This window comes from Rhincodon typus, chromosome 5, assembly GCF_021869965.1.
Source record: "Rhincodon typus isolate 14 chromosome 5, sRhiTyp1.1, whole genome shotgun sequence".
Classification (NCBI taxonomy): Eukaryota; Metazoa; Chordata; class Chondrichthyes; order Orectolobiformes; family Rhincodontidae; genus Rhincodon; species Rhincodon typus.
Window position 1 is genome coordinate 91,710,878 of NC_063336.1, and position 14,620 is coordinate 91,725,497.

At 39.9% G+C, this 14,620-nt stretch overlaps 1 protein-coding gene across 1 annotated transcript in view; it reads right to left on the bottom strand.

Annotated features, from left to right (window-relative positions):
• The window catches only part of LOC109928798 (CUB and sushi domain-containing protein 1-like), a 2,165,117-nt gene that overhangs the window by 201,068 nt on the left and 1,949,429 nt on the right, over positions 1-14,620 (bottom strand). The window contains exons 49-52 of the mRNA XM_048597409.1: positions 14,062-14,142; positions 11,669-11,782; positions 9,307-9,495; positions 7,719-7,865 (exon numbers count right to left, since the gene is read on the bottom strand). Of these exons, the coding sequence (XP_048453366.1) occupies positions 7,719-7,865; positions 9,307-9,495; positions 11,669-11,782; positions 14,062-14,142 (531 nt within the window). The remainder of the gene's footprint in view (positions 1-7,718; positions 7,866-9,306; positions 9,496-11,668; positions 11,783-14,061; positions 14,143-14,620) is intronic.

Genomic DNA, 14,620 nt, shown 5'->3' on the forward strand with positions numbered 1-14,620 from the left:
CCAAAGACAAAGATGGAATCAGTAGCCGGGGAAGAGAATTCGGAGCCGGAACCAGAAACAATAGTTTTGGACTTCCCAATTTTTAATTGGAAGAAACTTCTGCTCCTCTAATATTGCAGGGCGAATAATCAATTGGATAATTTAATAACAGGGGAGGAGCCGAGAGATAGGGTGATGAGGTAGACCTGGGTTGTTGTCGGTGTCCATGTGAAAACCAATATGATGGCTTTGGATGATGTTGCAAAAGGGCAACATACAGATAGTTAAACAGCCATTAGTTTGTCCGGAGGGACTTGCATACCTATTGCTGAATTGTCCAAGTTATACCATTTGGCTGAATGGCCAGCCTCTACGTCAGAATAACAGCACCAAGTAGGTTCACTTCCTATTCCGGCTGAGGGGGACATGGAACCTGCCTTGCCTTGGAAGGTAGTGACAAATTACAATTGGTGAGATAGAAAACTGCTAAGAAGTCATATTGTAACATACCATGCATATAATTATGGGACTGGCAATAAGATTCTTAGGAGAATGATGAGGGGAAGAAGTTAGATCGATTGTTGATGACATATGGAAGTAGAGGGAATGGGAAAATACATTACGATTGTGATTAGGACTGCTGCTTATTGGAGAGTAAACACCTACAAAGGCTAAACTGTTTGCTTCCATGTTGCAATTTTGATAATATTTTCTATCCTGGCTGAATAAGAATAAAGTTTTGATTTATCATCAATTATGATTCTCTGACAGAAGTGAATGAAGATGATTGAACTGTAACAAATGTATTTATTATTATGGGAATGAAAATAGTAGCAAGAAGTTATAGGAAAACTTGACCGGCAGCACAAGAAACAGTGATGATTAAAATGGTGCAGAAATGCATAGTTACAGACAAATGAAACACTGCAGTGATTTCACTTAGAATGGAGCAGTGAAATGGAAGATCAGCAACCTTTAATGCATTGCACCACTTTTTATTTCCCATTGATTTCAAAAATGTTGCTGAGATTTTAAGTTTCAAAGCAAGTGAAAGCAACGTGAGATTGGGAAATATGTGTCTAAAAAGAGTTTGAACTCTCATTCTGTGAACTTCAGCAGAAAGAAGGCTGGGCCAAGTGAAAAGAAATCAATTTGCAATGAGCCCATTTTGTGCTAATAGTACAGACCAATTTGACACTTCATGTATGGAAAGTCCTCCTTCATTTTGTTCAAAATCATCTCCAGTACGCAGCGGATCAGTACTGCACATCACAGAGATCTTAAGCAGCGAAGAGGGAGCAAACTTCAGAATGTAGCTGGCACGCTACAAATGTAAATTATTGAAGGTTGACTTTCCAAGTAGTTGCACAGCGCAGTTGCAGAATATTTTTGAGACAGAGGATGCATTCTGAATGAATTGTAGTCCATTATAGCAAACCCAAGTAGAAGCTGAACCAAAATTCACTTTCAAAAAGTAGGGTATTAATCAACTGAAAGTCAGAAAGCCTCAAAGGCAAGGTTGTTAATATTGTTGTGGTTCAAATCTAAATACGGCTGGAATCCTGGAAAAAGAAAATTAACTCGATGAATCATCATGACTTTTGAGACAGAAGCAGTACAGTAAGGAAAAATATAATTTCATTAAAATAGTGTGGAATTTGTAATTGGTTTTTAAAGCATTAGATGAAGTCTTAAAACGGTATCCATTAATTATAGTGTTCAAGGTAATTTTCTTGGACAATAAGAAATAATGGTCCACATGTTGTGGTAAAATTTGACATGGAAGTACAGCCAACAGTATGGGAGTTACATATGAAAACGCGTTGCTGGTAGACACAAAGAAAAGTTTGAGACAAAAGGCACTCAGCACATAGGCTGCACTGTGGAAGTGAGCTAAAAAGGACTAAAACCTAGAAGGCTATGAGAAAAGCTCAGAGATTCTAATTAAAGAGTTGGATGTTTTACCAGAAATGGCCACACTAAAAACTGGGACATTGTTGGTTAGACATTTCAAAAGATGCCTGGAAAACTGCACCATCAGCCCTGTGGTGTTATGAGGAAGAGAGTGTTTGTAAAAATGGTGCCTTACTAATGACAGTCACATTGACAAAGCTCAGAGGTGAAAGTTGTTGGATAGGACTCCTCAACTATTCTGTATGAATAAAGAGAAGAATATTGTGGAGCTTTATTGCTACTTAATGGTATACATCTTGAACAGGAATGCTTGTGGTTATGTAAGGTGTAACTGTTGTAACAACGGTTTAAGTTTAATGTGATCTTTTCTGTCCGACTACTGATTCATATCTCATTTACATTATTTATTATTTATATTGAACTTAAAGTTACAGAAAGTGACATTTCTTCATTTGGGACTCATTCAGTCGATGTTAATATTTTGTCTTCCAGTTTCCCCATGGGGTTGACAACATGAACAAACAAGAGAAAGTAAAACTTCACCAATTCAGAAATCTGCCATGAATGTAATTTATAGAAGCTAGGAATCATAAAAAAAAACATGTTTTGTGGAAGAGTGAATGGGAGAATTAGTTGAACTTTAGTGTCAAGGAAAGATGTAATGAATGCAATGTAGATTGAAGATATGTTAATAAAATAGCAATGCATTCTGGTTGCCTGAGAAACATAATCACTGAGCAGAATGTTAGTTCACAGTTGAAACTAGGCTCATTATATTTTAGATGTACCTCTGCTAGTAAGAAGTAAACAATAGAAAACAGTAAGACACATCTGAGAAAATACATATCTTGAAGTGTAAAACTGGGTGTCTTTTAAGGCAACAGACAACACGGGCAGAATCCTGCACTCGTCCCCATGGTGAGTGAGGTGATATGAGCCTATTTAAATGGCAGAGTGTAGTTGGTGGGAATGTAGCCACCACTCCACCTCCACACGATTAAGTCCAAGGCAGGAAGAGCCATTGATCATCTTCCTGCCCCAATATTAACTAGGCCCTTAAGTGAGAAATTAATGTCCAATTAAGGCACTTGTCCTCCATTGTTGCTTTTAAAAAGAAAAGGAAGGACTGTAGGAAAAGGGGTAATCAGCCATGGATGTCTAAGGAAATAAGGGAGGCTATCAAACTGAAAGATAAGACATACAAAGCAGCAAAGACCAGTGGGAAACTAGAAAATTGGGAAAACTTTAAAGGTCAACAGAAAGGCACAAAACAGGCTATAAAGAAAAGTAAGATAGATTATGAGATGAAACTAGCTCAGAATATAAAGACAAACAGCAAAAATTTCTATAAATATATAAAACGAAAAAGAGTGGCTAAGGTAGACATTGGTCCTTTAGAGGATGAGAAGGGAGTTTTAATAATGGGAAATGAGGAAATAACTGATGCATTAAACGAGTATTTTGTGTCAGTATTGACATGGAAGACAAAAATAACTTGCCAATAATTGATTTCAAAGAGACATAAGGTAGGTGACGACCTAGACATGAAAGAGGTAGCGTTGGGTAAGCTAATGGAGCTAAAGATAGACAAGTCTCCTGGCCGTAATAAAAGTGATGGTGGGAGTAATAGCAAATGCACTCATGATAATTTTCCAAAATTCGATGGACTCTGGGGCAGTTCCAGCAGATTGGAAAACAGCCAACGTGATGCCACTGTTTAAAAAAAGGAGGTAGACAAAAGATGGGGAATTATAGGCTGTTTAGCTTAACTTCTGTAATGGCGAAAATGCTTGAATCTATCATCAAGGAAGAAATAGCAAGTCCGCTAGATAGAAACTGCCCTATTAGGTGGATGCAGCATGGGTACATGAAAGGCAGGTCATGTTTGACTAATTTGTTGGAATTCTATGAAGACATTACGAGTGTGGTGGACAATGGGGATCCAGTTGATGTGGTGTATCTGCATTTCCAAAATGCATTTGACAAGGTGTCGCATAAAAGACTGCTGCGTAAGATAAAGGTACATGGCATTACAAGAAATGTATTGTCATGGGTAGAGGATTGGTTAACTAACAGGAAGCAAATATTGGGGATAAATGAGTATTTTTCTGGTTGGCGAACAGTGACTGGTGGTGTGCCTCAGGGATCAGAGCTGGCACTGCAATTGTTTACAATTTACACAGATGATTTGGGGTTGCGGACCAAGTGTAGTGTGTCAAAGTTTGTGGATGACACTAAGATGAATTGTAGAGCAAAGTGTGCAGAGGGCTCTGAAGGTTTGCAGAGGGATACAGATAGTTTAAGTGAGTGGGCGAAGGTCTGGCAGATGGAATTCAACGTTGATAAATGTGAAGTCATCCATTTTGGTAGGAATAGCAGTAAAAGGGACTATTACTTGAATGGTAAAAAATTGCAACATGCTGCTGTGCAGAGGGACCTGGGTGCATGAGTCGCAGAAGGTTGGTTTGCAGGTACAACAGGTAATTAAGAAGGCAAACAGAATTTTGTCCTTCATTGTCAGAGGGATTGAATTTAAAAGCAGGGGGGTTATGTTACAGCTGTATAGGGTCCTGGTGAGGCTGCAGCCAGAGTACTGTGTGCAGTTTTGGTCTCCTTACTTGAGAAGGGATGTACTGGCACTGGATAGGGTGCAGAGGAGATTCACTAGGTTGATTCCAGAGTTAAGAGGGTTGGCTTACGAGGACACACTGAATAGACTGAGAATATATTCATCGGAAATTCGAAGAATGAGGGAGGATCTTATAGAAACATACAAAATTATGAAGGGTATGAATAAAATAGCAGCAGGGAGGACGTTTCCACTGGTGGATGGAAGTAGAACAAGAGGGCGTAGCCTCAAAGTTAGAGAAACCAGATTTAGATCTGAATTGAGCAGGAACTTCTTCACCCAAAGGGTTGTGAATCTGTGGAATTCCCTGCCCAGTGAAGTGGTTGAGGCTTCCTCATTGAATGTTTTTAAAGCTAAGAGAGATAATTGTTTGAATAGTAAAGGAATTAAGGGTCATGGTGAGAGGGTGGGTAAGTAGAACTGAGGCCATGAAAAGATCAGCCATGATCTTTTTGAATGGTGGAGCAGGCTTGAAGGGCCAGATGGCCTACTCCCGGTTCTTATGTTCTTATGTCCTTAACCAAATGTTGAACAGGGAACTTGTCTTGCTGGTAGCATGATAAGCAAACTGCTATGTGGTTTCTCATGGTCTCCCATCCCAGTGCCTGAATGAAGGCAGGAAGACATGCTGAAGGCCATGACCTGCCCTTACCAATTCCCTTGCTCCCCACCCCTCCAACCCCTCTCCTACTATCACCCAGACCTGGGTTCCTCACAATTTGAAGGCCTGGGTGTGTCCTTGATCCTACAGGAACGTCTACCAAGGACCTGTTACCTGAGTAAACCTTTGACAAGCTTCTGCTTGGTAGTCTGGTTAGTAAGGCTATATCTCATGGGATCCAGGGAGAGCTAGCCAATTGGATACAAAATTGATTTGATGGTAGGAAACAGACGGTGGTGGTAGAGGGTTGTTATTCAGATTGGAGGCCTATGACCAGTGGTGTGTTGCAAGGATTGGTGCTGGGTCCACTGTTGTTCATCATTTATATAAACAAATTGGATGCGAATGTAGGAGGCATGGTTCACAGGTTTACGGATGACACCAGAATTGGTGGTATAGTGGACAGTGAAGAAGGTTATCTAAGAGTACAACAGGATCTTAATCAACTGAGCCAGCGGACTGAGGAATGTCAGATGGAGTTTAATTCAAATAAATGTGACGTGTTGCATTTTGGTAAAACAAACCAGGGCAGGACTTACACAGTTAATGTTAGGGCCCTGGGGAGTGTTGTCAAAAAGTGAGACCAAGGGATGCAGGTACATTGTTCCTTGAAATTGGGTTCACAGGTAGGCAGGATAGTGAAGTCAGAGTATTGAGTACAGGAGTTGGGACGTCATGTTACAGCTTTATAAGACATTGGTAAGGCCACATTTGGAGTACTGCATACAATTCTGGTCACCCTGCTATAGGAAGGATGTTATTAAACTGGAAAGGGTGCAAAAAAGGGTTTACAAGGATGTGACTGAGACTGGAGGGTTTGAGTTACCAGGAGAGGTTGGATAGGCTAGGACCTTTTTTCCCCTGTAGTGTAGGAGGCTGAAGGGTAACCTGATTGAGGTTTATAAAATTGTGAGGGGCATAGATAAGGTAGATAGCCAAAGTTGTTTCCCCAGAGGAAGGGAGTGCATAGGTTTAAGGTGAGAGGGGAAAGTTTTATAGAGACGTGAGGTGTTACGTTTTCACACAGAGGGTGGTATGAATGTGGAATGAGTTGCCAGAGGAAGTGATAGAGGTGGGTAGAATTACAACAATTAAGAGATATTTGGACAGGTACAAGGACAGGAAATATTTAGAGGGATATGGTCCAAACACAGGCAAGTGGGACTAGTTCAGCTTAGGGAACCTGGTCGACATGGACAAGTTGGTCTGAAGGGTATGTTTCCATCCTATATGACTCCATGGCTCTAAGTGCCATAAGATGCCATAGAACAACTGAAAACAGGATGGAGTGGTGGTTTCAGTAGCTCAGCAACTGGGAGCTGAGACCATTATTATCTCTACAAGATCCCAGTCCATGAGATTTCCAATTACTGAATACTATTAATGAAGAAACAAAGTAAAGGAAGCAGAGATTTTGATGAAATGTGTACACTTTCCAAACATCTTGAAAGATATGAGGAGAATGTGGCTGACCTACTTATGGATGCAAACATTCCATAATGTTAGGAAGAAATTCATGCTCTGTATTAGAAAAATAGAAATCAAGATAATGCCAAAGGTACCAGCAGTTGTAATTATTTGCAGCCTTGAAATATGATAAATTCTGATGATGTGTAGGACAGGGAGCTATAGAAAAGTTAAAACCCCCTGGTGCCAGGGTCAAAGAGAATCACAAAGTTTTGGACATTCTTCTGAGAGAGGGCGAGCTGCCAGAGATCGTGATCAACTTTCGTACAAATGACCTACGTAGGAAAGGGGACAAAATCCTGAAAGTAGATTTGTAGGAGCTGGGAAGGACATTGAAAAGCAAGATCTCGAAAGCAGTAATCTCAACATTACTCCCAATTCCATGTACTAGTAAACATAGAAGTAGGAGAATTGAAAGATTGAATCTACATCTGGAGAGAGACAGACAGAGAGAGAGAGACAGAGACAGAGACAGACGGCGTGTGTGTGTGTGTGTGTGCGCGCGTGCGCGCACACGTTTGCAGGTATCAGAGTGTATGTGTGATTGCATATCAGTGCATGCATATATGTGAGTGCATGTGTGTGAGTGAATGGTGCGGCAGGCTCAAAGGGCCCAATGATCTACTTGTGTTCCATGTGCAGATGTTCAGAGTTGGGTTGATCTCAAGAATTAACCTCAGTGTACCAGGTGTGGGAAAGGAAGAAATCTAGTTGGATTCTGGATTCTTATTGCGATTGCGTCAGAAAGTGTGTGAATTGTGGTCACACATTTAGGCATGATAGTATTGAATTTGAGTGTAATATACTCCAGTTGAAAATGCAAACCAAAGAAAATGCAACTCAGTTGGAGGAGAGAGAGAGAAAAGAATGCACTTGAACAAAAAGATATTTCAATTTTATAACATCCTCACAGCGTACAAGCGGAGCAAAACAGTTCATAGCCATATACTGGACAAATTTTAGAAATTTTAAAATATAATCACAATTACTACCGAGTTATACACATATCAATGAGATCTTAAAACCTAAAAATTAAAAATATAAAGCAAGAAGTTAGAATTTCCATACCTGTATACCGGATTTTGAATCCCCTTTTGCTTGTTGCATGATCTGTTGACCAACGTAAATACAAGTGTCTTCCTGTACTTGTAAAATTTCTTTGTCCAGTGTGATTTCCACTTAGAGCAACTAGCAGTCGATTTTGACCTGTGGGCCCTGTTAAGCATGAAACAACTATCATTGAACACTCAGTAAATGTTTGGTCCACCACACAGAAATCCTAAAGATTCTGAAAACTAGCCAAGTCCCCATTTCAAAGCTTCTACTAGACTAATTAAAAGGTAAAATTTTTGATGTCAGAAAGTGTTGTTGTTTTCGTAACTGTAATGCACATCAGTTACATTTGTACACTTTTTCAGAAGATCTGGTCGTCTTCTGGCACAAGACCATAATCTGAAACATCAACACTGCTTCACCCTACACAGATGCTGCCAGACATTCAGAGTATTTCTAACATACTCTGTCGTTGTTTCAAAGATAAATTATCTGACTCTATAAAACTATTCAGTTTTCTTATGTTTTGCCATTCCAGGCATAAAAGAACATGCAAAAACATTTCATTTTTTGAACGATTTGACAGGAATAGTGCTGACCTACAAATAGTCTTCAATCTCAATGTTTTCTCCTTCATTCCCTTGATAGAGCTGCCTCAAAGCTAAATACAGCCTACCTACATTTTTAGCAGTGAGTTTCTTCACTATTACACTCTGATCAGTTAACATATGATCTGCCAGCAGTTTGGATCCTCCTTTCTCCCACAAAATGAGTGCCTTTTAATGGAGCAATGCTCCATCCTTGATGAGAACAGAACAGTAAGTATATCTATTCAAAAGACAGTCCGAGAAACCAAGCCAAAATGATTTCCTTGGCATTCAGGGGCCAATTTGTATTGGCCTGCTCCTGCAAACTCGATACAGCAAATGATTTATGATGGGCCTCAAGGCCCCACAGCTCAGTTACATGCTGTCTGGTTAATTGTCAACTTGATACCTGCTTGGCATGTAAGGGCTGATCTCAGGTGGAGGATTGAGTGTCTGGGTCACTACCAGTGATCTTCAGATAAGTGTCAAAGTTGGGAGCAATAACCATGGGGAGGGTCAGAAGTTGGAGGGTGACAAGTGGAATGGGTAAGATTGGAGACCAGGGAGCCTGGAGTGGTGTCAGGAAGAGAATTGCCGTGTCATGTTCTGCTAAGTACATCTTACAAAATTTAACTTTTTGGCAGCCACATAGGACCACGAGTGAGTTTACATGAAGACTAAATTTCAGGGAAAACCAATTCTGTTTAGGAGACAACAAGCAGATGTTCTGCTCCTTAATTGCATTTGTATAGAGCCTAATACCTGATCTAGTTGCAGACTTTGACATACATTCTCCTACTCAAGGCTTAAAAACTGCACTCTGACCAAACTGAACTCCTTTGGCTCCATTTTCCAAGTCAAAATGAGCACAGCAGTATTTAATTTCTTGGCCAGGACCTCCAAAGCCTGCCCTCTGGGCCATCGAGTTATGGTTCATTGTAAGTTACACTAAACAAGAATTACATTTCATTCAAATAACAGTTGATAAATATTGCTTAGTTCTTACAGCACCTTACCATCAAATATACTCAGCTCATCGAACTGTTTTTCACTTTGAAACATCTCCACGAAAACAGTAATATTGTACAGGGGTTCCACTCGAATTGTCCAGGAACAAGTTTGGAGATTCGGGTAATTTTCTGGATATCCTGGGCTTAATATGACTCCTGATGAGGCTCTGCGAATTTCATTTGCAGGACACTGTGCTGAAATATTAAATTATAAATGGTGGTCTGGTTATTACTCGATCTCTGGACAGCAAAATATAACCTCAGAAGGTCACATCCATAATGTTTACCTGTACGAGTTTCACTTGTTTCAGGAATAATGTTCTGAAAGTTTCACTTAACACTGCACACCGTTTGAGGATCAAAAGGGCTGAACTCTTTTCCTTAATGTCGAAAAAGTGCTTCCTAAATGGCTCAGATCAAATTTTAAGGTTATGCTGTCTTATGCAAGAAGTCCCCACTGAAGAATATTTCTTCTGTATATCTTGCCATAGCACAGGGAAAACGTTCTTTGGCTCCTAACTGTTCTAATTCCATTTCCAGCATTTGGCCCATAGCTTCATTTGCCTTGGCATCATAAGTGCACATCAAAACACTTCTTAAATATTATGAAGGTTTCTGCCTGAATCACCTTTACAGGTAGTTAGTTCCAGATTCCACAACCTTCTGGGTTAAAAAAAAATTCCTCACATCTCCTCTAAAACTTCTGGCCCTTATCTGAAATCTATGCCCCGGTAAACAAGTCCTCCACCGAGGGAAAAGTTTCTCTTTGTCTACCCTGTCTATGCCCCTCATAATTTTATACATCTTAACCATGTCTCCCCTCAGTCTCTTCTGATTTGAAGGAAAACACCCAAGTCTATCTAATCCTTCTTCAAACAGATTGAAATTTCATGCAATCAGCTACTTAACTGAAGTTTTTAAGTTCTTGTATCCTTCTGGTGTTTCTGCGCTGTAAACTTTTCAAAGTGAACTTTCTGAGACTGGAGTGTCAGTAATTAAATCCAAATATATGAACCCAGAGCAGAATAAGGACCTTTAGCCCCTCGGGCCTGCTCCGCCATTTGACTAGATTATGTCAGACCTGATTGTGGTGTCAGCTCCCTATGCTCACATACTCCCGATAATCTTTGACTCACTCGTTCATCAATAACCTACCTACTTCTGCCTTAAAAAAAAAATTCAATGACTCTGCTCGCACCATACCCCGGGGAAGAGACTCCAAAGACTCCTGATCTAAAAGAAAATGCAGAGCACCAGATGGGTTGTGACCTATTCTCTATACAACTGAATCTCAATGCCTCTTTAAAAAAGCTTACATTCAAAAAGATGGCCTCACTTATGCTTAGAACTTTAAATTGTTACTTTCACATTTCCCTTTCCAATCTAATATTGTTGCTATTTGCAACTTGTGTTGTTTCTATGAAAGTGTTCACAAGTGCCACTTTGCTATTTGTTAATACTTCCAATATGGCCTATTCTCTTGTCAGTTCTGAAGCCCTGCCACCTGCCAATAGAAATGTTGCTCGTCAATTCCTTGCGCTCTCCAACTTCCAAGTTGGAAGTCTTGGCACCCTACTGGAAAACCAATGAGTGCTTTACATTGAGCCTCTTTTAGGAAAGGCCCAATACATTACTACCACTCAGGCACTTAATAGGCCAGCAATGGGTCATCGCTGGGAACAAGGAACCCAGGGCATAAGTCCTGCCCATTTCAGTTTCTGGGGAAAGGCTAGCAGTATATTAGGTGGCGGCACTGTTCCCAAAACACCCACTCAAGGCTGAGGAATGTCATTGCATCCCAGACCATAGTTGAGTGACAGCATTGTATTGGGGGGGGTGGGCATAGGGATGGAGGATGGAGGATGGAGGGGAATTGGCAGCGAGGACAGTGAAGTAGCTAATAGTGGGCAACCTCTTTGCCAATGCCAGGAACCTCAGTCAGGCAATTAACAAAGAACAGTCCTGGGAGTCTAAAAGCAAACGCATTTGGGTTTGTTTATAACGTCTCCTGTACAACAAGACTCACATCCGCCAAAGGGACAATTACAGTAGCAACAGAATGGGGCTATTAAGTGGGAATTAATTGGTCACTTGAGGGCATCAACTGGTGGCAGGTTGGGAGGACTATCCATTGGGTTTGCGCTACAGAGTTAAGCAGGATGGAGGCAAGAAGGTGGCTGGGGCTCCAACCACCACCCTCCCACCCTCAAAAGCTCCCCTCCAAACCTGCCACAGGGGAGGGCATTCTGGTCTGGCCATGTTGTGGATTTTCCCTCTGTATCACACTGCCGTATGTATCCGTTCTGCATGTTGTACAGATTGTAGTTCATTTTATAAATAAATCACATCTCTACGTATAATCCCTTACCTTCACAAGATGGAAGTGTCCCTTCAAACTGCAATTGTGTTGATAGCCTGCAAGTCATGAGCTCACTGCCAACAAGTGTGAATCCAGGGGGACACTGGTATCTGACAATATCACCTAATAAAAGAAAGAGCATGCACTTTTGCAAAGCACTTTTCACAACATGAAGACATTTCAAATCCAAAGATGTACTTTTGCAATATAATCATTGTTGCGTTGTAGGAAACCTTAAGTTAATTTGCCAAGAGCAAGCTCCTAAAAAAAGCAATGAAATGGACAATCAGATCATTTTATTTTTGGATGCTACTATGGATATAAATCCTCCTCTTTGAATAGTGTTACTTGATCTTATATACCTGCTGAAGATGGCAGAGGGGGCCTTGGCTGAAAGTCTCATCTGACAAGGTGACACTTCCAACAGGGTGGCACTCCTTTAGACCATCAGATATAGGAGCACAATTAGGCCATTCTGTCCATTGAGTCTGCTCCACCTTTCAATCATGGCTGATAGGTTTCTCAACCCCATTCTCCTGCCTTTCCCATAACCCTTGGTTCACATACTTATTGGGAACCTATCTATCTCTGTTTTAAATGCACTCAATGAGTTGGTCTCCACAGCCTTCTGCAGTTTGCACTGAAGTCTCTGCCTGAACTCTGTTCTTGAGTATCGAGTGTGAAGTTTCAATCTGCCATTGGTTGACTCTGAGACAAGAAAGCTATTACTGAACCATGGCTGAAAACACCTTGTAACGGTCAGCCCTTGTTTAAAGAAATGTCCGCAGCTGTTACCTGATCAATTTGGATCTTTTTTGCGGTATATACGCTCCCACAAACTTTTCTTGGAATACTCATCTATGCGGTTTACTCGTGTTAAGTAGTGAATAACTAACCATGAATGAGACTTGATCAGAAGATACATGCACTTGAGTAACAATAATTTTTCATAATTTTGCCTTCTTTATGACCCTGGCAATGTAAACCTAATTTGTCAAAATTCCAGTCAGCTTAAAAGTTCAACTAAGAAAAATTTCAAATCATGAAAGGAACTTAGTTTCATCAGCTACAGACTGGGCACTGTAATGAGTTATCCTCCCCTTTAGGAATTTACAAACCTGCAAGATTATCTCAGGTTACAGTATATTTGTAATTATGTTATAATTGAAACAACTTTCTAAAGCTTACCAATAGCAGCACTTACAATCCTAACTTAGGAAGTTCCGGATATATATGGACGTGTGAACATGTAAGTATCGGACAACAACATTTTTTTAATAGCTTATGAATATTTACTGTAATAATCAATTCTAATTACATTATATGAATGAATACTTTATGAAAGACTATTAAAGATAGCTACAACAATAACTATTCCAATTTAAACTTGTACATAATGTTTGAAGCCACCTTTAAAAAAAAGCTGGATATTCAATCAAAATAAGATTTTGACCACACAATGTCTTATCATTTGCTGATACTGTTTTATTTTAAAGAATTCATCTGATTCAACTATCCAATTCCGACTTCTGTCACAGGTTTTTGTCATCCTTCGAGGCCCTGCACTTTTTTTACAATATTTTTACTAGGTTCCTGGCCCTTGTTCAAAAGCTGCATATGGTACATTTTATTTCCAGTAACTTCTATTAACTTAATTAACACCTTTTTTTAATGGAAGTGACTCTTGACAAGCAGACCATCTGGCACCTTATCTACTGTTGGCGAAATGGTCTGGCAGTAGGAAGGAAACAAACACCTCGCCAGGGTGCTTTTGCGTTCCATTTGCCAATGCTCCTTCCTCCAAGCCCATTTCCAGTGCTTTGTGAAATTCAACCCATTATATCTGGAAGACAGGCCAGGAGGGATCGGTTGGTAATATCAGCTTATCAGCTGACCTGGCATTGTCTTGCTTCTGTTCAGAAACTTCCATCAGCAATGAATGGAATTGCATATCCTGTGGAACTGGCTCACTCCAGATTCTGTCTGACATAAATTCCTGCCAAACTAAGTCTTTTGGCCCAATTCACTGAATTCAAATTCAATCTGATACAAAGTGACCAATTTTGCAAATCAATCTCTTTTGCTGAAATTTTCTCAAAATTGATTTTCCTAAAAAGTAGGAAGCTAGTCATATTGTCTTTTTTTAAAAGCCTGTGATACAAAGATTGTATGCATTGGGAGAAAAATATTTGATCCTTTGGAACCCTTAGCACCAGAAATTAGGTGTTTAAAAATCAGTAACAAATCTAACAGACCTAACTTCATGCCACAACATATAGAATTTCAAAACATGTGAGCACATTAGGCTGCCAGCATCAAATTAGGAACCCTAATTTAGCGAAACATGAGTTGATGCACAATAACTATTTGTGAAACAAATGAATCAATGTTACTGCACTTACCTATTTCATAGTCTTCATTCTCAGTCAGTATTGCAGCCAAAGGAACAACTGGGGGCTGCTGACACTTTTTAAGCCAGTAAGCTGGAAAATAAATGCGATTTAAATCACCTATTTACTTAACTAAGTTAACTCATTATTTGATATGCTTCAATGTGCTGTATTCAAATAAGTTAATTTCCATCCTATGCTAATGGAAGAGGTATTTCTTGATTTTGTCAGAACATCCCTGGCAAGATCATTTCAAAACTACTTCCCCTTCCCTCACATGGGCTTATTTTGCATTGTAGGCTGGTGATTCTTATTAATAAGTGATAAAGAATTAATAAACTTGTATTCATTTTGGTGCCTTTCACAACCTCAGGAGTCCCAAAGATGTTTCCCAGACAATTAAGTAATGTTATTGCATTGTGGCAATAAGAATATGAGAGCATAACAAATAAGGTATTCAGCCATTCTAGCTTGCTTTGCTTATTCAGTAAGATATGGCTGAACAGAACAGATGAGTACATCTATGCCTGAATGGAATGCAGAACAACATTCCAGCCAATTTGTACAAGAC